Source organism: Mesoplodon bidens (genome assembly GCF_964165515.1).
Source record: "Mesoplodon bidens genome assembly, chromosome: 2".
Classification (NCBI taxonomy): Eukaryota; Metazoa; Chordata; class Mammalia; order Artiodactyla; family Ziphiidae; genus Mesoplodon; species Mesoplodon bidens.
The window spans coordinates 36645569-36669080 of NC_138177.1; the positions used below are offsets into that span (position 1 = coordinate 36645569).

The 23512-nt window shown below is 35.9% G+C and overlaps 1 protein-coding gene across 2 annotated transcripts in view; it reads left to right on the plus strand.

The window, feature by feature from the left end:
- Window positions 1–23512, plus strand: part of RALGPS2 (Ral GEF with PH domain and SH3 binding motif 2) — a 156349-nt gene that overhangs the window by 111205 nt on the left and 21632 nt on the right. For both annotated transcript variants that reach the window (XM_081216128.1, XM_081216129.1), the window contains exons 9-14: window positions 4680–4817; window positions 5907–5997; window positions 9853–9920; window positions 11335–11470; window positions 12249–12400; window positions 22614–22668. In XM_081216128.1, coding sequence (XP_081072254.1) covers window positions 4680–4817; window positions 5907–5997; window positions 9853–9920; window positions 11335–11470; window positions 12249–12400; window positions 22614–22668 — 640 coding nt within the window. The remainder of the gene's footprint in view (window positions 1–4679; window positions 4818–5906; window positions 5998–9852; window positions 9921–11334; window positions 11471–12248; window positions 12401–22613; window positions 22669–23512) is intronic.

Sequence of the window (23512 nt, forward strand, 5' to 3'; positions counted from 1 at the left end):
TTGTCTGAATACGGTTATTCTTATTAGTTGATGCTGTGATTTAAAAGCAAACATAACCCTGGCCTGAGTGGGAGAAAAAAGAGAATTCTGACTCCCCGCTGGCTATGGGAACTTAGACAAGTCACTTTACCTACCTCTGGCCCAGTTCTTCTGCTATGAACCTAGGGTGCTGGAGAGGGAATTAGTAATTGTTGAGTACCAACTATGCTTTTATATTTCATTAAATCAAGAATGTTGATTAACTCAGTGGCTGAGGAGACACAGATTTAGACATTTTAAGTAATTTGGCTTAGGACTTCCATACTAAGCGGTAAGAACTGGGATTTGAATCTCACTCCAAAGCATTCGGCCACACTCTCTCTCATTGGATCATATAATTGCTGATTGCTGCTTCTAGATAAAACCTGTGCGTTTCTACTTTCTATGCATACCGTGTGCTTTCCCCTCTTCCTTGACTTACCTTGTGCTTCTTTCTCTTTCTCAGGCCCTACCATCAACTGTTTGTTGATCAACATCCTTTATTTAAAGTCAGCTTACAATAGTTTCTACTTATTTCACAGAACTAATTATTTCTTTAAATTCCTATGACATACATAGGTATAGCAGGGGTTCCATACTCAAAGGCCTACAAATGCTCACAACAAGAATGAAGCAGGTAATGTATATAAGTGAAGTAAACCAGAAGTAAGAGAGCAGAAGAAAATAGGGTTATGACAAACTGGCATCCTTAATGGTTGGTATAATGGTATCTACACCCTTCTCAGCTATACCTCATTGTTGCCAGATCTCCCCCCCCCGCCCTTTTTTTTTTAAGGAAAAGAGGGTCATATGTAGATATTTCTTATGGTATTTCCTGATTTTAAAAACATTGGGACCGCTTCTAGCCTCTGATTTATATTATGTAATACATTACTTAATCATTCAATGATCATACTGTATTCACTAATAGCTTAATCTGGGAAAATACGAGATAGTAAGCTCCTCCTGAGCTCTTTCACTTGAGCGATTTAAAGCAGTTAATAATATCACTAACCAAGGTTAGAAAGTGGAATGGCAGGTGTTTAGGGACAAATAATGGTTAGTTTGGCATGTTAAATTGAAAATGAAAGTCAGGAGGTGTGTTCTGTACAAAAGTTTGGAAAGTCATCGGCAATTAGGTGGCAGTTGAAGCCTCACAAGTAAGATAATCCAGAAAAAGTACATGCAGAGTGAAAAGATTAGTGACAGAACCATGGGGAATACCAATTCCAGGGAACATGAGGAAAAAGAAGAATGGAGGGAGGGTGGAAGCGAGGAAGGTTCAAGCCAGTAAAGACCAAGGAACAAAGGGAATGATATAAATACTGCAGAGAGACTGAGCAGAAGGGAGGAGACCGAGAGAGATGTCTAAAGATTTAGTAATGAGGAGATCATGTATGCCTTTGCCAGAATAAGTTTCAGCAACGAGATAGATGTGGATTTCAGATTATCTGCAAGTGTTAGCATGTGTGGATCAGTAGAAACTTATGTACTGTCAGTGGGAGTATGAATTGATATAGCTTTAAAAACAACGTGGCGCTGTCTTGTAAAGTTGAACATTATAATGTAAGACATACATGTATATATATATATCTGTATATATCTCTGCTAGAGAAATTCTTGTACATGCGCATCAGGAGACACTTAAAAGAATGTCTGTAGCAACAAGGAGGGAGGGGGCAAGTAACTCAAAACTCTATCAAATAAAATGAATAAGTAAATTGTGATATAGTTACATATTAGTTTATTCTCAATTTAAGGAATTACAGCTGTACTTAACATGAATAATTCTTAGAAACAAAATAGTAAGGCAAAGCAATCACAGACCATATTTTTAAAAATTGATTTAACAACCACTTTAAAATCACTGTGTACCCATTCTAACTTTACTGATATTATTTAATTTAATCACACATATATAAAGTATGATTTTTTAAAGCTCAAAAATAAGCAAAAGTAAAATAATACATTGTGCAGGAATACAGATAGGTGCCTCAAAAAAAAAACAAGAGAATAATCTTAAAATTCGGAATAGTTGGTTACCTCTAGACAGGAGGCAGGGAGATAACATAGGGAAAGAGCATGTAGATGATGCAACAGTGCTGATGTTGTAGTTCTTAAGTTGACTGGTATTTATTACATTGTTTGATAACAACCAATATTATGTGTTAAACTTTTATTTTTTAAAAGGTATAATTATGATTCTCACACAAATACAAAATGAATACGTGTCAAATGTTTTGTTTAAATCATTAAATATATAAGGGAATCAGGAAGATATTACAGCCACTTCAAGGGATAATTCAAAGTACCACACATACATGCAGGCAGTCAGGAATGCTGAAGTGAATTTACAGATAGTTGCAAAACTGGTCAACATCCACGGGGCAATAATCAGTTACATCCCACTGGACATATTTCATTGGTATTTTTATGGACAAGAATTTGTATTTTACAAGTTTTCAACAACTTACAGAGTTGTAAAATAGCTCAGGCCAAAAGGAGGCACTGAAGAGAGGATATACCTAGTAATCATTTTTGCCTATTCCAAAGTCTGTCACAATTTTTCCTGACCCAAGTAAACTTTTATATGTACCACATATTACATAAAAATAGAATGAAAGATAAAAAAGGTAAGTGTACTAATCTGTGTTTCTCTTTCAGTGTGTTTGTTGAAAGAGGGAGGGGCAAGGGTTCTATCTTGAGGAGGGGATCAGATTTAAAGGAAGGGTGGCTTTGATTTTGTTTTCTTAAATAGAGGAGATTTAAATGTGTGCATTGGCTTTGGGAAAGGAGCCAGTGGAGGGTGAGTGATAGTGAAGGCAACAGGGGACATTCTAGAGGAGGCAGTAGCGATTATGTTCAAAATCGCAGGTTAGATTTGGAGAGAGGAAGGGGATTCTCCTTCCTCTGAGATGGGAGGAAAAGGAAGGGAGCCAGGCTATAGATTTATTTGAAGTCATAAAAAATGAAGTTGAGAATCTCTAAAGAAAAAGAAGTATTTATGATAGGTGGCTTAAAGAATACGGTTAAGATTTACTGAATGGAATACGAATGATACTAGGATGAATAAAAGGATTGCCATGCCAACCTTTTACATTGTGTTAAGCGCTAATTGTCTGAAAATACTGGTCAGGATTTTCATTTTTTAGAGTGCAAGATAGAGTAACCATCTGAATGAGTTTATAATCTTGAGCAGATAAGATATAAAAACAAAAGATTTTCAATAAGAAGATGATAAAGTCTTAAAACTTATCAAGTGAATGGTATAGATACTGTATGAGTTTGTAACAGAGTGTAATAAAAAAAAAAAAACTTGGGGTTCAAGTGTATACTCTGAGATCCAGCTCTGTCACTAACAGTTTACAGGGCATTAGCCACTTCCTTAATATCTGTGGACCTTAGAGTATTCACCTAAAAAAAGAGGGGTTTAGACTAGACAGTTTCTAAATTCCTTTCTGTGAATCTGTGAGAAAACTAAAGAACAGTTGACACTGACCTGGATATAAGATATGATTTAAATGGGCAGAGTTGAGTCTAGGTATCATTTAAGATGGAAGAAGTGGCATGAGAAAAAACATAGGGCTTATTTGGAAGGCAGTAGGTACATCATTTTGGTTGCATTTACTCTGAGAGTTCATGAATGGGCAGTAATGAGGAGAAAGTAGGAAAGTGTATTTTTCTCTCCAGCTATAGTTGTCTTTTACACTTTACATGTGCATAGTAAACTCTCAGGAAGTATTTTTTATAGATTTGACCTTGCATATCCAGAACTAGTACAACCAAATTATTTGGGGGTATATGTTCTTTTTGTTGCTACAGAGAAAGGGCAAGGTTAACTTCAATTTGTAGTCACATGAACTGTTTCAAAGATACAGTTGTTAATCTTTAAAACAAGATGTTTCTGCCAGAATGAGACAATTTTCAAAGTAATTAAGACTCAAGTGACAGTTATCAACTCAAGGCAAGGGTGTATAAAACTAATAATAAGTAACTACCCCATGGTCAGGTAGTGGTTAGGCTGGCTAACTTAAAACTTCAGGCTAGGGCTTCCCTGGTGGCGCAGTGGTTGAGAGTCCGCCTGCCGATGCAGGGGACACGGGTTCGTGCCCGGGTCCTGGGAGATCCCACATGCCGGGGAGCGGCTGGGCCCGTGAGCCATGGCCGCTGAGCCTGTGCGTCCGGAGCCTGTGCTCTGCAACGGGAGAGTCCGCAACAGTGAGAGGCCCGTGTACCGCAAAAAAAAAAAAAAAAAAAAAAAAACCTTCAGGCTATACCACAACTTGGAAAGTAGACATAAAAACTGAGGTTCAGAGATTAAAATAACTGTCTTTGTTATATACAACTAGTCAGAGGCAGAACCAGTTCAGGAGCTCAGTTTCTTTCCATTAAGACCCATAGGTAGGTAGGTACTGGAGTTTCTAACTCCAGCCTCAAGCCGTATTTTAAAATGGTATCCTAAGAGGACATTTACAGAAAACATATTTGCATGTCTGACCCCAACTCCACAGAAATCTAGGCCTCGGTGGTCATGTTTTAACAAGGCTGCAGTGTATTAATAATGATATATTCTAAATATGGCATATACTGAAATACAGCTATAAACTATACTCTTCCAAACTATAAGTAGGAAAACACTCATTTATCTAATTTCGTTTCAGGTATCTACCTGTCAGATTTAACGTACATTGATTCAGCATACCCATCAACTGGCAGCATTCTAGAAAATGAGCAAAGATCAAATTTGATGAATAACATCCTTAGAATAATTTCTGATTTACAGCAGTCCTGTGAATATGGTGAGTTTCTGAGGGTAAAGCTAAAGATTCATTTACACAGGTTGATGGCCACTTTTCACACAACAGGGAACATCATCCTAATATAAAGGAAAATAATGATTGTTTTATTTCACTGTTTAATATTTAGCATCTTGTTTAAGATCTTGCTTTTAAGGAATTGAAGTATTTCATATTTAAAATGCTAATATCTTTTGCTTTTCTGTTATTTTGTAGCAACTTTGCTAACATAATTTTCACAATTATTTTCTATTCTCTTCATCTCATTTGATCTCCCTGATCTATTATGTAAATAGTTATTTTATTTATTTAGTTAGGGAGGGAGCTGAGACCCTTGATCCTAGTAACAGTTGACTAGCTTTCTTGAGTCCTATGTTGAGTAAAAATAACCAATTTTTGTGCAAGATGTATTTTATGGAAACACATATATAGAAAGAGCTTTTGCAAGCCCAAATGATTAGGAAAAAAATGTTTTAATGTTTTAAAATGTTTGGATGCTTTCAGTTTGATAGGGAATAAAGATAGACTATTATAGCTATATAATTTTTATGGTGTTTAAAAACCGTGAGTTTACATTATCTGAAAGTTAAATCAAATAATCTCTTGTTTTATACTTTTCTCAATTTTTTTTAACATAACATCAAATTGTAATGTTAAATTAATCGTATTTGAAATTTCTAAGTAGGGAAGAAAAAACTACTTTACAGATGTGAGCCAGGCTTCTTTAAAAATAAAAAACCTAAAGAGCCTTACATCTTGTATTTAGATGAGGTTTGAATATAAATCACAATGATGTCTCTGGTTTTTTTCCATGAAGTTTCTCAAATACGTGGGACTTTGTAAATGGGGCTATTTGGGGGGTTTTTTCTTCTTTTTTTTAATCTATACAAACAACATACAACTGTAGTTTTCTAAATTACCTCCAGTTTTACATTAAATAACATTTACCTCAGTAATGTCCTTCTAGAGTTCATTTAAATTTTGGTGCCATGTGGCCTTAATTTACCTTTAAATATATTTTTCTCAGCTTAACTTTAAAAATTCTGCCTAAGATGTACTTTATCAGATAATTATTTATCACATTTTGCCTAGATATCCCCATGTTGCCTCACGTCCAAAAATACCTGAACTCCGTTCAGTATATAGAAGAACTACAAAAGTTTGTGGAAGATGATAATTACAAGTAGGTTGGATCTTCAGAAGTGGTTTGTATAACTTTGTCCTGTCCTCCACCCTTTCATCACCATGTATTTAAACATCTAAATCCTACATCTTATCATTCATCTGCCTAATCCAGTTGTACATTTACAATGGTAAAGTTTATTTACATGTATTTCTTTTTAATCACTTGATGTGATTGAGCCAATATACGAGTACCTCCTCTGTTCTTCCATTAAAAAGCATTTCATGTTTCTCAAGTTGTTGAGAGCTGATGTTTGGTAGTTCTAGTTTTAAATTTTTTCCTTTCTCTCTAAATTCAAGCATTAAATCTTTATGGAAATTTATCTTTGAATAGGCTGAAAAATTAATGAAACAGTCTGTGAATAGAAAAGTTACTCCTTTTTTAATGGTAATTTTTAACACAATTTTTAACTCGTTTTCAAGTTGTTTTTGTGTATTGTGAGAATACTGAACCTTCTGAACTCTGGGTTAGAGACTTACTTGTTCAGTATAGCACCACACTTGCCCTTTTTTCTACTCAAGCAAATCCTTCTTCATTAAAGATTTTTAAACTTACTTTTAAGACAGCTGATATCCATTTCCTTTTCCTTAACCATCCACAGTCCTGCCCAAGGGAGGAAGGATTTTTTAAATCATTAACCCTTTTTTATTTTTCAGTGGTGTGCTATACATCATGACTGCCAGGTTTTTTTCCAAAAGACAGGAGGATAAAGAGCTTATTTCTCTTGAGACTTCTCATTTTCCTTGTAGCTTCATTTGTTAATTTCAAAATTTTGTGCTGTTCCCAAGCTTTCAAATTTAACTTTGTGTCTTCCACAAATATTTTTTCCACTAAAAGGTTATACTTTAAAATTTTATCAAAGTGAAAGACTAGGTTATTTTTCAGTATTAATGCATTATATAAAATTTTTCTTATGCCATATAATAGTGATTATCAACTTCCTTGTTCCCTAAGTTTCAACAACTTTTAAAGAATTCTGCAGTACAGAATTAATACCAATAAAAGACTAGAAATTCTGGAAAACAACTAGAAATAACTTTTCTTCTAATATTAAATATATTAAGAAGCTCTATATTTATATTTAAGTGTATCTAAACCTTTATTAATGTTTGAAAACACCTTTATTGCCTCCTTCTCCACCATACCATATTATTACCACTTTATATTTCTATATCAATTTTTATTTTACAGAAAATTTTCACAGGGTAATTCATTTGAAAATGTATGAAGTCAGTGGATCGGCTTTTTAAGGTTGGAGTTGTTTCACAGATCTGATGTTGCCCTAGGTTGTAAGCTTCTTGAGTTTGATGGTCTGTGTCATATTTACCACTATTTCTTCCATCTCTCTAATTACTGACATAGCACAAAACACTCATGTTTTGTCCAATTACGTACAGAAGATTATCTTAAAACTCAAAATATGAGTAAGTACTTATTAAAATGTCTATATCTGGCTCAAGAAACTTAATGGATTTAAAAGAAGTTAAAGTTTAATCAGTAGAAATGAAGTCTAAGAAATTGTTGCATAATTATAGAGGATGGTGAATTTTAACTCTAGAAGGATAAAGTTGGCCAGTTAAGCCATTAAGTAGTTTTAGCTGTCTATAACCTGACATATTATAAGATAGCTTCATTTTGGTAGGAAAGCGGATGCTATTATACTGATTTTTGTTTTCATGAGTAGCTAGAACTCGAGCAGCCTTCTCATTATATTCATTAACAAATATTTATTCAGCTTTTGGTATTGACGAGTTATTGTGCTAGCTGCTGGGATTACAAAAGTAAGATCTTGTTCTTGCCCTTAAGAAGCTCAGTCTAATGCAAAATACATCCACAAAACAAATAATTACAAAACAATTCAATCAGTACTATACTAGAGATGTGCCCAGGATGCTATGGGAACATAGATGAGAGGAGACCTAACTCAGCTTTAAGTGGGAAAAGTGAAGAGAAAAGAAACATGAACAGCTTGAGGTGACATTATTACCTGAGGCTGCATCTTAACAGATGAGTAGGAGTTAGCTCCACGTGAAGAGTTAAGAAAGGTGTTCCAGGGTATGGAAATGATCAAAGGAATAGGGTGGGAAACTTTGTTCGCTTGGGGAACTACAAGTCTCTTGGTGGTGTTGGAGCATCATATGGGGAACTGAAGAAGATAGTGTTTTCCTAAAGATACAGTTGTATTGCATGAACCTACTGATTAAATGTGTTGAAAATCAGAGCATTTTAACATAAGAGCCATTAAGGTGATAAGTTAGAAAAAATGGTTTTTATGATGAAAGATTTAAATAAAAATGATACTTCATTTATCCATAGGCCTCTGCTTTTGGCAACTTCATCTATATAGGCAGCCAATATCAATATTACAAATTAAATGTATATGTTTTAATTGGGGTGAAAATCTTTCAAAGTTATTTCATTTTAATACTGAGCATAATATCTTTTCTCAGTGAATCAGCATCACCATTATATATAGTGTTTTGATGATGATACAGGCAACTGACACTGACTACCCTTCACTGCTGTGCTGTTTAAATGCTTCGGCTTTTATACTGCTGTTGGTTATCAGCTGCTATTGATAGCAATGTGATTCTCCCATAGCCTTCTTTCTGTCCCTTTCTATTTTGGTTCTGTGTTAGGAAATTGTACTTGTTTTGTTTACTTCTTTGTCTTCCACCTACTAAACGGTGAGCTTCAGAAGGGAAGAGACACCATGTCTGCCTTAGTCTCCATTATATTCCAGTGCTGAGAGCACAGTGCCCGACACAAAACAGGTGTTCAGTGAATGAATGCAGCATAGTCTGGCGCCCAAATAATTAAAGTCAACTACTCTGTAAAAAGAAAAAGAGCAGAGAGTTCTGGTTAATCAAACATCTGTTCAATACATGCATTTTACGTGGTCAAATAATTGGAATACAATTATATATAACTTCTTCTTTAGGATATCAAAGAAATACAAGTTAAGAACCTATAATAGATTTATCGTTATACTATCATGTATAATATCATTTGTATTGTGCAGTTTCATTGTCCAATTCCAGTTGGTGAATGCTAAAAAATAAAAAGTCTTTATTAATTTCCAGACAAATGCTTAATAATAATGCAGAGTACACCAAAGTGTATTTCATGGACTACATCAAAATATTTTCTACAACTGCTTTAGTATCCTATTTCCTGAAACAGTTTCCACTGATAGGAATTATAATCTCTTTTTGCCATGGAACTCAAAACTGATATTTTATCCTAAATGGAACTTAAGTACCAACTAACAAACTTTGATTTAGGAAAGGGATTTATCATGGATTTTGTAAATAGCCTTTTTATTTGTATAGATAGATCTTTCTTTTGATAAGTTGAGTTGGTTGTTTTTTTTGGATGGTTAGTTTTAAATAAGGTGTTTTTTAAATTTTCAGTGTTACAGAGGCCATGAGCCCATCCAGTAAAGATTCTAGAAAGAATTTGCATAATATATTTAATAATATATGTGAAAGTTACTGAATTTAATTGTCAAGTATCAATATAACCTGAAGTTAAATCACCTTTTAGTCATTCATCAAATATCTTTAAATGTGTTGAATTGTTTGGCAACATTGGGGTAGTTTGGGGAGATTTCTCTGATTTTAAATATGAGTTTTTGATGTTTTTTCCCTCCCTAATATATCCTGGAATCACCATAAGATCAGCTTTGTATGAAAGAGAAAGGAGACTTAATTAAAGATTGCTCTTGAAGAAAAATATATAGCTGAGATTATTTTATAAAAATGTTTTTAGGTTTTTGGTAGAAAATACATGATTTTAATATTATTTTGTCAAATGTTAATCATTTTATGTTCTTTGTTTCTTTTTGAAATTCAGGCTTTCATTAAAGATAGAACCAGGGACAAGCACACCACGTTCTGCTGCTTCCAGGGAGGATTTAGTAGGTTAGTGCAGCTTTCTCTCATTACCGAGTAATAAATCAGATAACCTAATAAGAAAGAATATACTCCAAAGTGAATAAACACTTAGCACATTTTATTCTGCATGCACAGTTTTCTTTTTGGTATTAAAATATGTCCATTTTTCTGTTGGTTTTCTTTAATCAAAAATCGTTACTTGTAGTTTGTACAAATAAATACATAATGTATAAATAAATACAAATAAATTTATAAATAAATATGCCAACTAATCAAGAAAAATAGATATAACCAACAGAAAATAATAAATAAGTGTTTATGAATATCAACTCTTTTTTTTAGTTAAGGATACACTGTCCTAGGCAACAAGGCTTGATTACATTAGAAATTTCTGTGGTCTAAGTGGGAAATTCTACTAATTTGAATAATTATAAGAGTCAATTTTAGTGGCTTAATTTTTTTTTTAATTTCACTCTAATACTGGACCAAGTACTGAAAGTATTAAAAAATAGTGTTAGTCCCTTAATTTTTATCTGTTGCATTACAATGGGGATTTATATGTATACCACACATAATCAAAAATATAAAATTGAAGAGAATTATTTATTTTTTAAGAATTCATAAGTAATAACCTTTTTTAAAATTCTAAAACAGACCTTGGCACTAAGCTTTATATTATTGTATATGCTAAAAATATTTGGAGACCCATCTCATGAGGTATGAAGGAAGTGAGGGAACAAAACCATGACAGTGTCTCAGGGGAAGAGTATTCCAAGCAGAGGAAATCATTTCAGTCTAAATCTGTTTAAGTTTGCTTTTCTTTTCATTCTTAAAGTGATACTTTGCAAATCTGTACATTATTGAGTTCCATTTTTTTAATTCCCATAAGCTTGAACAGTGTCAATATAGATTTAAATTCTAACTTGAATGCTTGACCTACCCTACACATTTTTTATCTAAGAAGAAGCTGAAACTAAGAGTGAAGAGTGAAGAAGTAATGTGTAAAATTAAATGAGCACTGAACTAGGATTCAGAAGACCTGAGTGTTTAGTCCAGGTTTCATCTGTGATATGAGATCCTTACCCCTTCTCTTCTAATTCTGCTGCTTCCTCTGTAAATGGGGAGGATATTTATACTGGCTACTTAGTGCAAGTAAAATAGGTAGAAATTAATGGATATTGTATGTATTGAGGTTTGTGTTTTAAAATTCAGAAAATAAATATTTCTCTTGTTCAGTCAATTAAATAGAATTAACATTAATATTTAAAATTTAAACCACATTTTATATTTCATATCAAAGGATTACAAATAAAACAATTTTTTAAACCATTTAACAATTTCTCTCCCTCTCCCTCTGTGTGTGTGTGTGTGTGTGTGTGTGTGTGTGTGTGTCTGTGTCTATGTCTATGTCTCTCTCTCTCTTTTTTAATTTAAACCTTAGGTCCTGAAGTAGGAGCATCTCCACAAAGTGGAAGAAAAAGTGTGGCAGCTGAAGGAGCCTTGCTACCACAGACACCACCATCCCCTCGGAACCTGATTCCACATGGACATAGGAAGTGCCATAGCTTGGGTTATAAGTCAGCATTTTTAATTTTATCTTTCAAACTTTTATGTTTTTTTTTAAGTTGGATTTCTTTTCTATTTATTTTACTAGTTGGACTAATAGTGTCCTTGCATAGTTTTATTTGTGTAACAGTAGTCTTTTTCTGATTTAGTAAAATATCTTGTTTGCATAAAGGCATTTATTTCTTCCTTTACCTTAATTTAGAAATGAGCTTTTTCCAACAGTGCCTTCACATTTGGGGGAGAAAAATGAACATTACAGATCATCATCATAAATAAAATCAGGAAAGCAATATACCATTTTCATTTTAAATTATCATAAGTATCAAGAGTGATCACTTATCTTAACCCAAATAAGTCACTGTAAAAATTGTTCTTTTTATTCCTAAATATAAAGAAAGGGAAACTGATTTTTTGTTTAGCTTTGCAAGATTGTTTTCTCAAAATGGAGCCCAAGGTTCACCTTTGCCATGATTTTTGTGAAAATTTAATAGCTATTTTCCAAAAGTGAATGTGAAAACAATTTTTAATGTACCCAAGAATCAAGATAAAATTAAAGTATTCTCTGTTACATAGGAAGATATGGCCTAGTTTCCTAAAAAACTTTCCCTAAACTGTTAGTTTGAGGCTCTCATGATAAAATCTGTGTGTTCATTAGTATGAGAGTTCGGAAGTAAGTTCAGGATAGCAGGTAAATCTTTTATATCCTGAATCTTTATATAAGAGTATCTTTTATATCCTGAATTAGTAACAGTAATAAAAGATATGAAAAATATTTCTCTTTGTTTCCAGTTTCATTCATAAAATGAACACAGCAGAGTTTAAGAGTGCAACGTTCCCAAATGCAGGGCCAAGACATCTATTAGATGATAGCGTCATGGAGCCCCATGCACCATCTCGAGGCCAAGCTGAAAGCTCTACTCTTTCTAGTGGAATATCAATAGGTGAGAAATAATTCTCTGAGAGGGTTCCAACTTAATGAAAAATAACATTTTTAATAAAACTCTGCTGGGAATGAGTAATTAACCCTACTACAAGTAGAAAAAATTGATAAAAGCTAAGTAGCAAAGTAGATAATGAGATGATACTACTAGTAGCTACTGAAGTTAATAATTCGTAATTGTTTGAAAAGTGCTTGATGGTTTGACTTCAAAGGGGGGGGCATTTGAGGAATGGTGAGAAGAGAACATGTGCTGATTGAATTGGTTACTGCATGTAGTTGGAATGTGGGAATGAGGAAAAGGGCAGGTCAAGTATGACTCCCGGTTTTTTAGATTAAGCAACTAGTTAGATGGTGGTGCTATTACCAAGGCAGAGAACACTAGAAGAGCAGCCATTTGTAAATGTCAAGGTATTTGTGAAGGATGACTAGGTTTGGGGAATTAAGAATTCTGTTTTGGACATGTTTGGTCCATATTGAGTTGTCAGGTAGGTAATTGAATGTATGAATCTGGCGCTTAATGGGGTAAGGTCAGGTTTGTGGATACAAGTATAAGAATTAGCATATTTATAGTATTTCAAGCCATGAGACTGGATGAGGTCACCTAGGGAGAGAATGTAAATAAATAAGAGAAGACATTCTAACATTTGGAGATGTGATTAAAAAAAAAAAAGTTTTCTTTTTTTAATGGAGGGCCATCAAAGGAAACTTCAAAGGAAAAAACAGTGTGGTATCACAAAAGCCCAGTAGAGGAAGTGTCTCTGAAGGGCGGGAAGTGTTGAATGTATCAATATAAAGTGCACAGAAGAGAAGTAAGGTGAGAATGGGAGTTGATCACTGGATTTGGCAAGATCAGAGTCACTGGGTGCTTCAGATGGTGGGGGTGGGGCACCAGCAACGTCGAGGACGCATCAGCCAGGGCGAGCATGATGATGACGTAGCTTTCAAGAGTGGGTTCCTTGGTTTGAATGTTTGAAAAGCTTGTGGCAGATTTTCAACAGGTGCAAGTACTGAAGGGTCTGATTCTCAAGTACAACCCTTCACTGAGCCCAAGGGGTAACAACACTCCCAGAGCCACTGCAAGGTTTACTTGATGTTACAAAGAAAAAGAAACAATTTTCTATAACATGTCCTGACTGTTATTTAGCCTCCTCCAAAGCATCAACAGTCTGCAGTCAGAACCCAGTTCGTCGCACTGACATCCTTCGGATGTCTCTCAGAAGGTTCAGTTTAGCCTGAGGTCTCACTGCCACAAATGTGGTCGCCCCACCATTCAGGCACTGTAAGCACCATATAGCAGTTGTCGTTGTCAACATCGTTATCATACTAGGGTTACCAAGAGAGAAGAACCAGGGTTTTGGGTCTTGGTGCTCCGGCTGGGTGTCGGGCCTGAGCCTCGGAGGTGGGAGAGCCAAGTCCAGGACGTTGGACCACCAGAGACCTCCAGGCCCCATGTAATATTAATTGGCAAGATCTCTCCTAGAGATCTCCAGCTCAACCCTAAGACCCAGCTCCACCCAACAGCCAGCAAGTTCCAGTGCTGGACGCCCCATGCCAAACAACTAGCAAGACAGTAACACAACCACACCCATTAGCAGACAGGCTGCCTAAAGTCATACTAAGTTCACAGACACCCCAAAACACACCACCAGACTCAGCCCTGCCCACCAGAGGGACAAGATCTAGCCCCACCCACCAGAACACAGGCACCAGTCCCTCCAGCCAGGAAGCCTACACAGTCCACTGAACCAACCTCACCCACTGGGGGCGGACACCAGAAATAAGAAGAAAAATGAACCTGCAGGCAGCAAAAAGGAGACCCCAAACACAATAAGCTAAACAAAATGAGAAGACTGAGAAATATGCAGCAGATGAAGGAGCAAGGTAAAAACCCACCACACCAAACAAATGAAGAGGAGATAGGCAGTCTACCTGAAAAAGAATTCAGAGTGATGATCGTAAAGATGATCCAAAATCTCGGAAATAGAATGGAGAAAATACAAGAAATGTTTAACAAGGACCTAGAAGAACTAAAGAGCAAACAAACAATGATGAACAACACAATAAATGAAATTAAAAATACCCTAGGGCTTCCCTGGTGGCGCAGTGGTTGAGAGTCCGCCTGCCGATGCAGGGGACACGGGTTCGTGCCCCGGTTCGGGAAGATCCCACATGCTGTGGAGCGGCTGGGCCCGTGAGCCATGGCCGCTGAGCCTGGCGTCCGGAGCCTGTGCTCCACAAGGGGAGAGGCCACAACAGTGAGAGGCCCACATACAGCCAAAAAAAAAAAAAAAAATACCCTAGAAGGAATCAGTGCAGAATAACTGAGGCAGAAAAACGGATAAGTGACCTGGAAGATAGAATAGTGGAAATAACTACCACAGAGCAGAATAAAGAAAAAAGAAGTAAAAGAATTGAGGACAGTCCCAGAGACCTCTGGGACAACATTAAACGCACCAACATTCAAATGATAGGAGTCCCAGAAGAAGAGAAAAAGAAAGAGTCTGAGAAAATATTTGAAGAGATTATAGTTGAAAACTTCCCAAACATGGGAAGGGAAATAGTCAAGTCCAGGAAGCTCAGAGAGTCCCATACAGGATAAACCCAAGGAGAAACATGCCGAGACACATATTAATCAAACTATCAAAAATTAAATACAAAGAAAAAATATTAAAAGCAAGGGAAAAGCAACAAACAACATACAAAGGAATTCCCATTAGGTTAACAGCTGATCTTGCAGCAGAAACTGTGCAAGCCAAAAGGGAGTGGCAGGACCTATTTAAAGTGATGAAAGGAAAACCTACAACCAGGATTACTCTACCCAGCAAGGATCTCGTTCAGATTTGACAGAGAAATTAAAACCTTTTCAGACAAGCAAAAGCTAAGAGAATTCAGCACCACCAAACCACCTTTACAACAAATGCTAAAGGAACTTCTCTGGGCAGGAAACACAAGAGAAGGAACAGACCGATAAAAACAAAACCAAAACAATTAAGAAAATGTTAATAGGAACATACATACATATCGATAATTACCTTAAATGTGAATGGATTAAATGCTCCAACCAAAAGACACAGACTGGCTGAGTGGATACAAAAATAAGATCCATATATGTGCTGTCTACAAGAGACCCACTTCAGACCTCAGGACACATACAGACTGAAAGTGAGGGGATGGAGAAAGATAATCCATGCAAATGGAAATCAAAAGAAAGCTGGGAGTAGCTATACTCATATCAGACAAAATAGACTTTAAAATAAAGACTATTACAAGAGACAAAGAAGGACACTACATAATGATCAAGGGATCACTCCAAGAAGATAATATAACAATTGTAAATATTTGTGCACCCAATATAGGAGCACCTAAGTACGTAAGGCAAATGCTAACAGCCATAAAAGGGGAAATTGACAGTAACAATCATAGTAGGGGACTTTAACACCCTGCTTACACCAATGCACAGCTCATCCAAAATGAAAATAAATAAGGAAACACAAGCTTTAAATGACACAGTAGACCAGATGGACTTAATTGATATTTATCATCCAAAAATAATAGAATACACTTTCTCCTCAAGTGCTCATGGAACATTCTCCAGAATAGATCATATCTTGGGTCACAAATCAAGCCTCGGTAAATTTAAGAAAATTGAAATCATATCAACTATCTTTTCCAACCCCAGTGCTGTGAGACTAGATATCAATTACAGGAAAAAAACTAAAAAGGACAAACTCATGGATGCTAAACAAGACGCTACTAAATAACCAGGAGGTCACTGAAGAAATCAAAGAGGAAATCAAAAAATACCTAGAAACAAATGACAATGAAAACACGACGACCCAAAACCTATGGGATGCAGCAAAAGCAGTACTAAGAGGGAAGTTTATAGCTGTACAATCCTACCTCAAGAAACAAGAAAAATCTCAGATAAACAACCTAACCTTACATCTAAAGCAATTAGAGAAAGAAGAATTAAAAAAACCCAAAGTTAGCAGAAGGAAAGAAATCATAAAGGTCAGATCAGAAGTAAATGAAAAAGAAACAAAACAATAGCAAAGATCAATAAGACTAAAAGCTGGTTCTTTGAGAAGATAAAATTGATAAACCATTAGCCAGACTCATCAGGAAAAAAAGGGAGAAGACATAAATCAGGAGAATTAGAAATGAAAAAGAAGTAACAACTGACACTTCAGAAATGCAAAGGATCATGACAGACTACTGCAAACAGCTATATGCCAATAAAATGGACAACCTGAAAGAAATGGACAAATTCTTAGAAAAGTACAACCCTCCAAGACTGAACCAGGAAGAAATAGAAAATATGAACAGACCAATCACAAGCACTGAAATTGAAACTGTGATTAAAAATCTTCCAACAAACAAAAGCCCAGGACCAGATGGCTTCACGGGTGAATTCTATCAAACATTTAGAGAAGAGCTGACACCTGTCCTCCTCAAACTCTTCCAAAATATAGCTGAGGAACACTCCCAAACTCATTCTATGAGGCCACCATCACCGTGATACCAAAACCAGACAAAGACGTCACAAAAAAAACTACAGGCCAGTATCACTGATGAACATAGGTGCAAAAATCCTCAACGAAATACTAGCAAACAGAATCCAACTGCACATTAAAAGGATCATACACCATGATCAAGTGGGGTTTTTCCCAGGAATGCAAGGATTCTTTAATATATGCAAATCAGTCAATGTGATACACCATATTAACAAACTGAAGGATAAAAACCATATGATCGTCTCAATAGATGCAGAAAAAGCTTTTGACAAAATTCAGCACCCATTTATGATAAAAACTCTCCAGAAATTGGGCACAGAGGGAACCTACCTCAATGTAATAAAGCCATATATGACAAACTCACTGCCAACATCATTCTCAGTGGTGAAAAACTGAAACCATTTCATCTAAGATCAGGAACAAGACAAGGGTGCCCAGTCTCTCCACTATTATTCAACTGAGTTTTCAAAGTTTTAGCCACAGCAGTCAGAGAAGAAAAAGAAATAAAAGGAATCCAAATCAGAAAAGAAGAAGTAAAGCTGTCGCTGTTTGCAGATGACATGATACTATACACAGAGAATCCTAAAGATACCACCAGAAAACTACTAGAGCTAATCAATGAATTTGGTTAAGTAGCAGGATACAAAAGTAATGCACAGAAATCTCTTGCATTCTTGTACACTAACAACAAAAAATCAGAAAGAAAAATTAAGGAAACACTCCCATTTACCGTTGGAACAAAAAAATAAAGTACCTAGAAATAAACTGACCTAAGGCGAGAAAAGACCTGTATGCAGAAAACTGTAAGATGCTGATGAAAGAAATCAAAGACAATACAAACAGATGGAGAGATACACCGTGTTCTTGGATTGGAAGAATCAACATTGTGAAAATGACTGTACTACCCAAAGCAATCTACAGATTCAATGCAATCCCTATCAAACTACCAGTGGCATTTTTCACAGAACAAGAACAAAAAAATTTACAATTTGTGTGGAGACAAAAAAGACCCCAAATAGCCAAAGCAATCTTGAGAAAGAAAAACGGAGCTGGAGGAATCAGCCTCCCTCACTTCGGACTATACTACAGAACTACAGTAATCAAGACAGTATGGTACTGGCACAAAAACAGAAATATAGATCAATGGAACAGGATAGAAAGCCCAGAGATAGAAAATGCACACACCTATGGTCACCTTATCTTTGACAAAGGAAGCAAGAATATACAGTGGAGAAAAGACAGCCTCTTCAATAAGTAGTGCTGGGAAAACTGGACAGCTACATGTAAAAGAATGAATTTAGAACACTTCCTAACACCGTACACAAAAATAAACTCAAAAAGGATTAAAGACCTAAATGTAAGGCCAGACACTACAAAACTCTTAGAGGAAAACAGAGGCAGAACACTCTGTGACATAAATCACAGCAAGATCCTTTTTTTTTTTTTTTGCGGTATGCAGGCCTCTCACTGTTGTGGCCTCTCCCGTTGTGGAGCACAGGCTCCAGACACGCAGGCTCAGCAGCCATGGCTCACGGGCCCAGCCGCTCCGCGGCATGTGGGATCTTCCCGGACCGGGGCACGAACCCATGTCCCCTGCATCAGCAGGTGGACTCTCAACCACTGCGCCACCAGGGAAGCCCAGCAAGATCCTATTTGACCCACCTCCTAGAGTAATGGAAAAAGAAACAAAAGTAAACAAATGGGTCCTAATGAAACTTAAAAGCTTTTGCACAGGAAGGGAAACCATAAACTAGACAAAAAGACAACCCATAGAGTGGGAGAAAATATTTGCAAACAAAGCAACTGACAGGATTAATCTCCAAAATATACAAGCAGCTCATGCAGCTCAATATCAAAAAAAAAAAAAACAACCCAATCCAAAAATGGGCAGAAGACCTAAACAGACATTTCTCCAAAGAAGATACACAGATTGCCAACAAACACATGAAAGTATGCTCAGTATCACTAATCATTCAAGAAATGAAAATCAAAACCACAATGAGGTATCACCTCACACCAGTTGGAATGGCTATCATCAAAAAATCTAGGGCTTCCCTGGTGGCGCAGTGGTTGAGAGTCCGCCTGCCGATGCAGGGGACACGGGTTCGTGCCCCGGTCTGGGAAGATCCCACATGCCGCGGAGCGGCTGGGCCCGTGAGCCATGGCCGCTGAGCCTGCGCGTCCGGAGCCTGTGCTCCACAACGGGAGAGGCCACAACAGTGAGAGGCCCGCGTACCGCAAAAAAAAAAAAAAAAAAAAAAAAAAAATCTAGAAACAGTAAATGCTGGAGAGGGTGTGGAGAAAAAGGAGCCCTCTTGCACTGTTGGTGGGAGTGTAAACTGATGCAGCCACTATGGAGAACAGTATGGAGGTTCCTTAAAAAACTAAAAATAGAGCTACCATATGACCCAGCAATCCCACTACTGGGCATATACCCTGAGAAAACTGTAATTCAGGAGGAGACGTGTCACACAATGTTCACTGCAGCATTAATTACAATAAATAGCCAGGACATGGAAGCACCCTAAATGTCCATCAACAGATGAATAAATAAAGAAGATGTGGCACATATGTACAATGGAATATTACTCAGCCATAAAAAGAAACGAAATTTAGTTATTTGTAGTGAGGTGGATGGATGGACCTAGAGTCTGTCATACAGAGTGAAGTAAGTCAGAAAGAGAAAAACAAATACCGTATGCTAACGCATATATATGGAATCTAAAAGAAAAAAAAATGGTTCTGAAGAACCTAGTGGCAGGACAGGAATAAAGACGCACGCAGACTTAGAGAATGGACTTGAGGACACGGGGCCAGGGGGGAAGCTGGGACAAAGTGAGAGAGTGGCATTGACATATAGACACTACCAAATGTAAAATAGATAGCTAGTGGGAAACAGCTGCATAGCACAGGGAGATCAGCTAGGTGCTTTTACCACCTAGAGGGGTGGGGTAGGGAGGGTGGGAGGAAGACGCAAGAGGGAGGGGATATTGGGATATATGTATACATAAAGCTGATTCACTTTGTTATACAGCAGAAACTAACACTGCATTGTAAAGCAATTATGCTCCAATAAAGATGTAAAAAAAACAAAAAAAAGCCATTTGGTGACCTTGACAAGATTTGCTTTATAGCGTAGTGTAGGCAAAGCTTGGAGATTGGAGAATGAGAGGTAAGAAAATAGGGATAGCTATTATGAAGTGGGAGCAGAAAATTGGGACTGGAGAAGGATGTGAGATTAAGAGAGGAATTTGTTTGGTTTTACTTCCTAAACTTTTATTTATTTTCTGAACCTTCTAGATGAACATTATTTCTTTGGATGTTTGGAATTAGGAAATCTCCATACAGTGCTATTTTTATTTTTAAAAAGCAATAACGGAGGAAAATGTCTTCTTCTGTGATTAACTGCCAGGTTTCTCAAAGGCTAAGCCTATTATAATTAATATGACCATTTCAATATTGATGAACAGTCAATTGAAAGAAATGTAGGAGTTCATTTTCTTGAACATGTTGACTTCCTTTAACCCTTGAGAGTTTCAAACCCTGAAAGTGAAATTGCTTTGGAGCTAGAATGCTCCATTCAGCAGTTTTATTCCAATATTCCCCTTTTTATAAATGCATATGATTAAATGATGACAAAATTTAAAAAACAGAAGACAAGTTGGCCTCTTGAAATACGTCTCTGTTAATACTGTGAATTGCCTATATGTAAATATCAACCTCAATCTGAAAAAATGATACGCAGAATAATTTTGCAAAAGAGAGAGGAAGAACATTTTTCCAGTTAAAAATGTGTTTACACTTATGGAATCTAGCATGTCACTTTAAGCCAAAAATAGTAATTTTAAAAATTACAGCTCTCAATTCAGTACAGAATATTTGGCTTTTCTATAATAATCATAAATATTATAATGATTATTATTCTCTATTTGTGGCTTTTACTTTCCATAGATGTTCTTTTTGTTACCACAAGACAGTTATCTAGTTATTTCATTCCATTATAGTTAGTGTCTTAGTTTAGAGACCTATCTTTTAGAACAAGAAGAGGCTAATTCAATTTTTGCCTTTGTATTGTTTAATTATTCCAAGGCTAAGGAGATAAACAGTAGAGATTGTTACATCTTTGTTTATAAATTAAAAACATTAGACATAGGCATTACCTTCCAGGGTGTTTGCTTTAAAACATTCTGAAAAGAAAGTCTATAACCATAGATGGTAGTTGTTAATACGCACACGCAATTCATAATCACAAAAACGTTTTTTCCTCAGCTGTAACCTTTACATACAATATTAATATATCCCTTGGAGGCTTTGAGAAAGTACTCTGGAGAAATTAACCAGTGCTTGGGACTATGGCCTCTAACGTTTTTTAACATGGTATATATGTCCTAGGTAACCTAAAGGAGTCTTGCCCAGCTAAAGGAGGTGTATCCACTCTGAGCTTCATCCTTCTGGAAGAAACTTTTATCTTCTACAAATAAGTCATACTAACTATGCTTAAATTTTCATTATCACATAATTCTACATCAAAAGATAACCTACAAGGGTTTCCCTGGTGGCGCACTGGTTGAGAGTCCGCCTGCCGATGCAGGGGACGCAGGTTTGTGCCCCGGTCCAGGAAGATCCCACATGCCGCGGAGCGGCTGGGCCCGTGAGCCATGGCTGCTGAGCCTGTGCGTCCAGAGCCTGTGCTCCGCAGCGGGAGAGGCCACAACAGTGAGAGGCCCGCGTACCGCAATAAAAAATAAATTAAAAAAAAAAAAAGATAACCTACAAGACCCCACTGCCAACAACAGATTACTTCCAGTTTCTTATCTGGACCACACAACCAGAAAATTACTTCAGTGACTGTTACTCAGTTCTTCAAAGAATGGGACATAACTCATGCCATTCTAAATGCATGGAAGAGGTGTTATTCCATCACATATAATGGGTTCCTTATAGTATTCAAGTTTGAGCCTCTCACAGAACCCTGGTTGTGAAAGTCTGATAGACGATTCAACTTGATACATAAGGGACATATTAATTATTGATTTTATTGAGAGCCAGTATTATCTTTAAAATAACTTTTAAATCAACCTAAGCTGTTTTGGACTCTCCAAATTCTTTCCCCTCAAATTAAGCTAATCTAAAACTTTCTATTTTAACTGATATTCTGGGTCTCTTAAGAGAAACTTCTACATTGTTATGGCACCTTTTTTTTTTTTCCTGAATTTAAGGATTCCATCCTCTTCTACCTTGCCCCTAAAGGCAAAAATTGAATGTCATTAAGCTTTTTAATCCTTAGGGTAGTAATGGGTTTTTTAAAAAATACAAAGGGAAGCAGTATACCGTGAACCTGTAAGAAATGCGTAATTATATTGGTCTTAAATTATGGCAAACCTAATAAGGAAAAATTTTGTGCTTATGTACATTCTCTGGTGGTAGGAAAAGTGTTTACTAATGAATTTAAGCCATAAGTATACATGCAAAAATCTTTTATGCTATTTTGTTATTTTGGGTAGTCTTGTCAATTCTATTCTAATATATTGCAAAATAAATTAAGCACAATGATATTAGAATGAAGAACTGATATGTGGATGTTCACCCACAAATAATGTGACTGTCATTTTATAAGCACCTTTAGAGTATTTATTTTTAAAAGACAACATCCAAACCCTAATTATGATGTTTAAAAAATAAGATAACTTTTGATTTTAGGTAGCAGTGATGGCTCTGAACTAAGTGAAGAGACTTCATGGCCTGCTTTTGAAAGGTAAGAAAAATTGCCCATTTAAACTATTTTGAGTTTATTTTGTCTATCTTAAAGTATATGATAATGTGAATTTAAACACATAATATTTATTACATATCTCCAAGGGACTATTTTAGGCTTCCTGCTGGTGGCAAAAGAAAAAAGTTAATATTTAAGCCTGGAATTTAGTGTTATCTAGTAAAGACATGTTTATTTGGAGGCTTGACACATATATTTGAATTTTAGTGCATTTTAAATTGTAACTTAAAAATAATAATAACTAATCACAGCTTACCTACATATGTATACAAAAACAAAATTATTTCCTTAAATTCTGGTTCATTTAAGTAATTTTAAGGCATTTAGTGGAGTGGTCAACTTCATTCATTCTCAGCTAATTTGTCAAGAGCAAAATGACTTAGTAAATTTTAAATTATACTGTAAGTAAAGCAGCTAAAAGTTTGAACTTAAATTGTCATTAATTCAAAGTTTGCACAAAGCACACAGATTTGTACTGAAATAATGTAAGTCATGTTCTGTTTTCTTTTCCTTGATGCTTTAAGCTGTAAGATCTGTCATCTGCTTGTGGCAAATACGCCATATTGATCTTCCAAAATAAGATTTTTCTAAAAATATAGTCAAACAGTGCAAGTAATTGTTATTTTAAAAATATCCATTAGAATTTTACTGTCGTTGACCATTTTCATTCTGCCATTGTCATATTAAGATACTTGAATCATGAGCAAAATAATTGCCCCCTTTTGTATATAAACTAAGCAATCTAAGTTTCTAAGCAACAAGATTAGATTGAGTTTTGAATGTCATGTTAAAATTGATGAAGTTGAATATATTTAGTTACCTAACT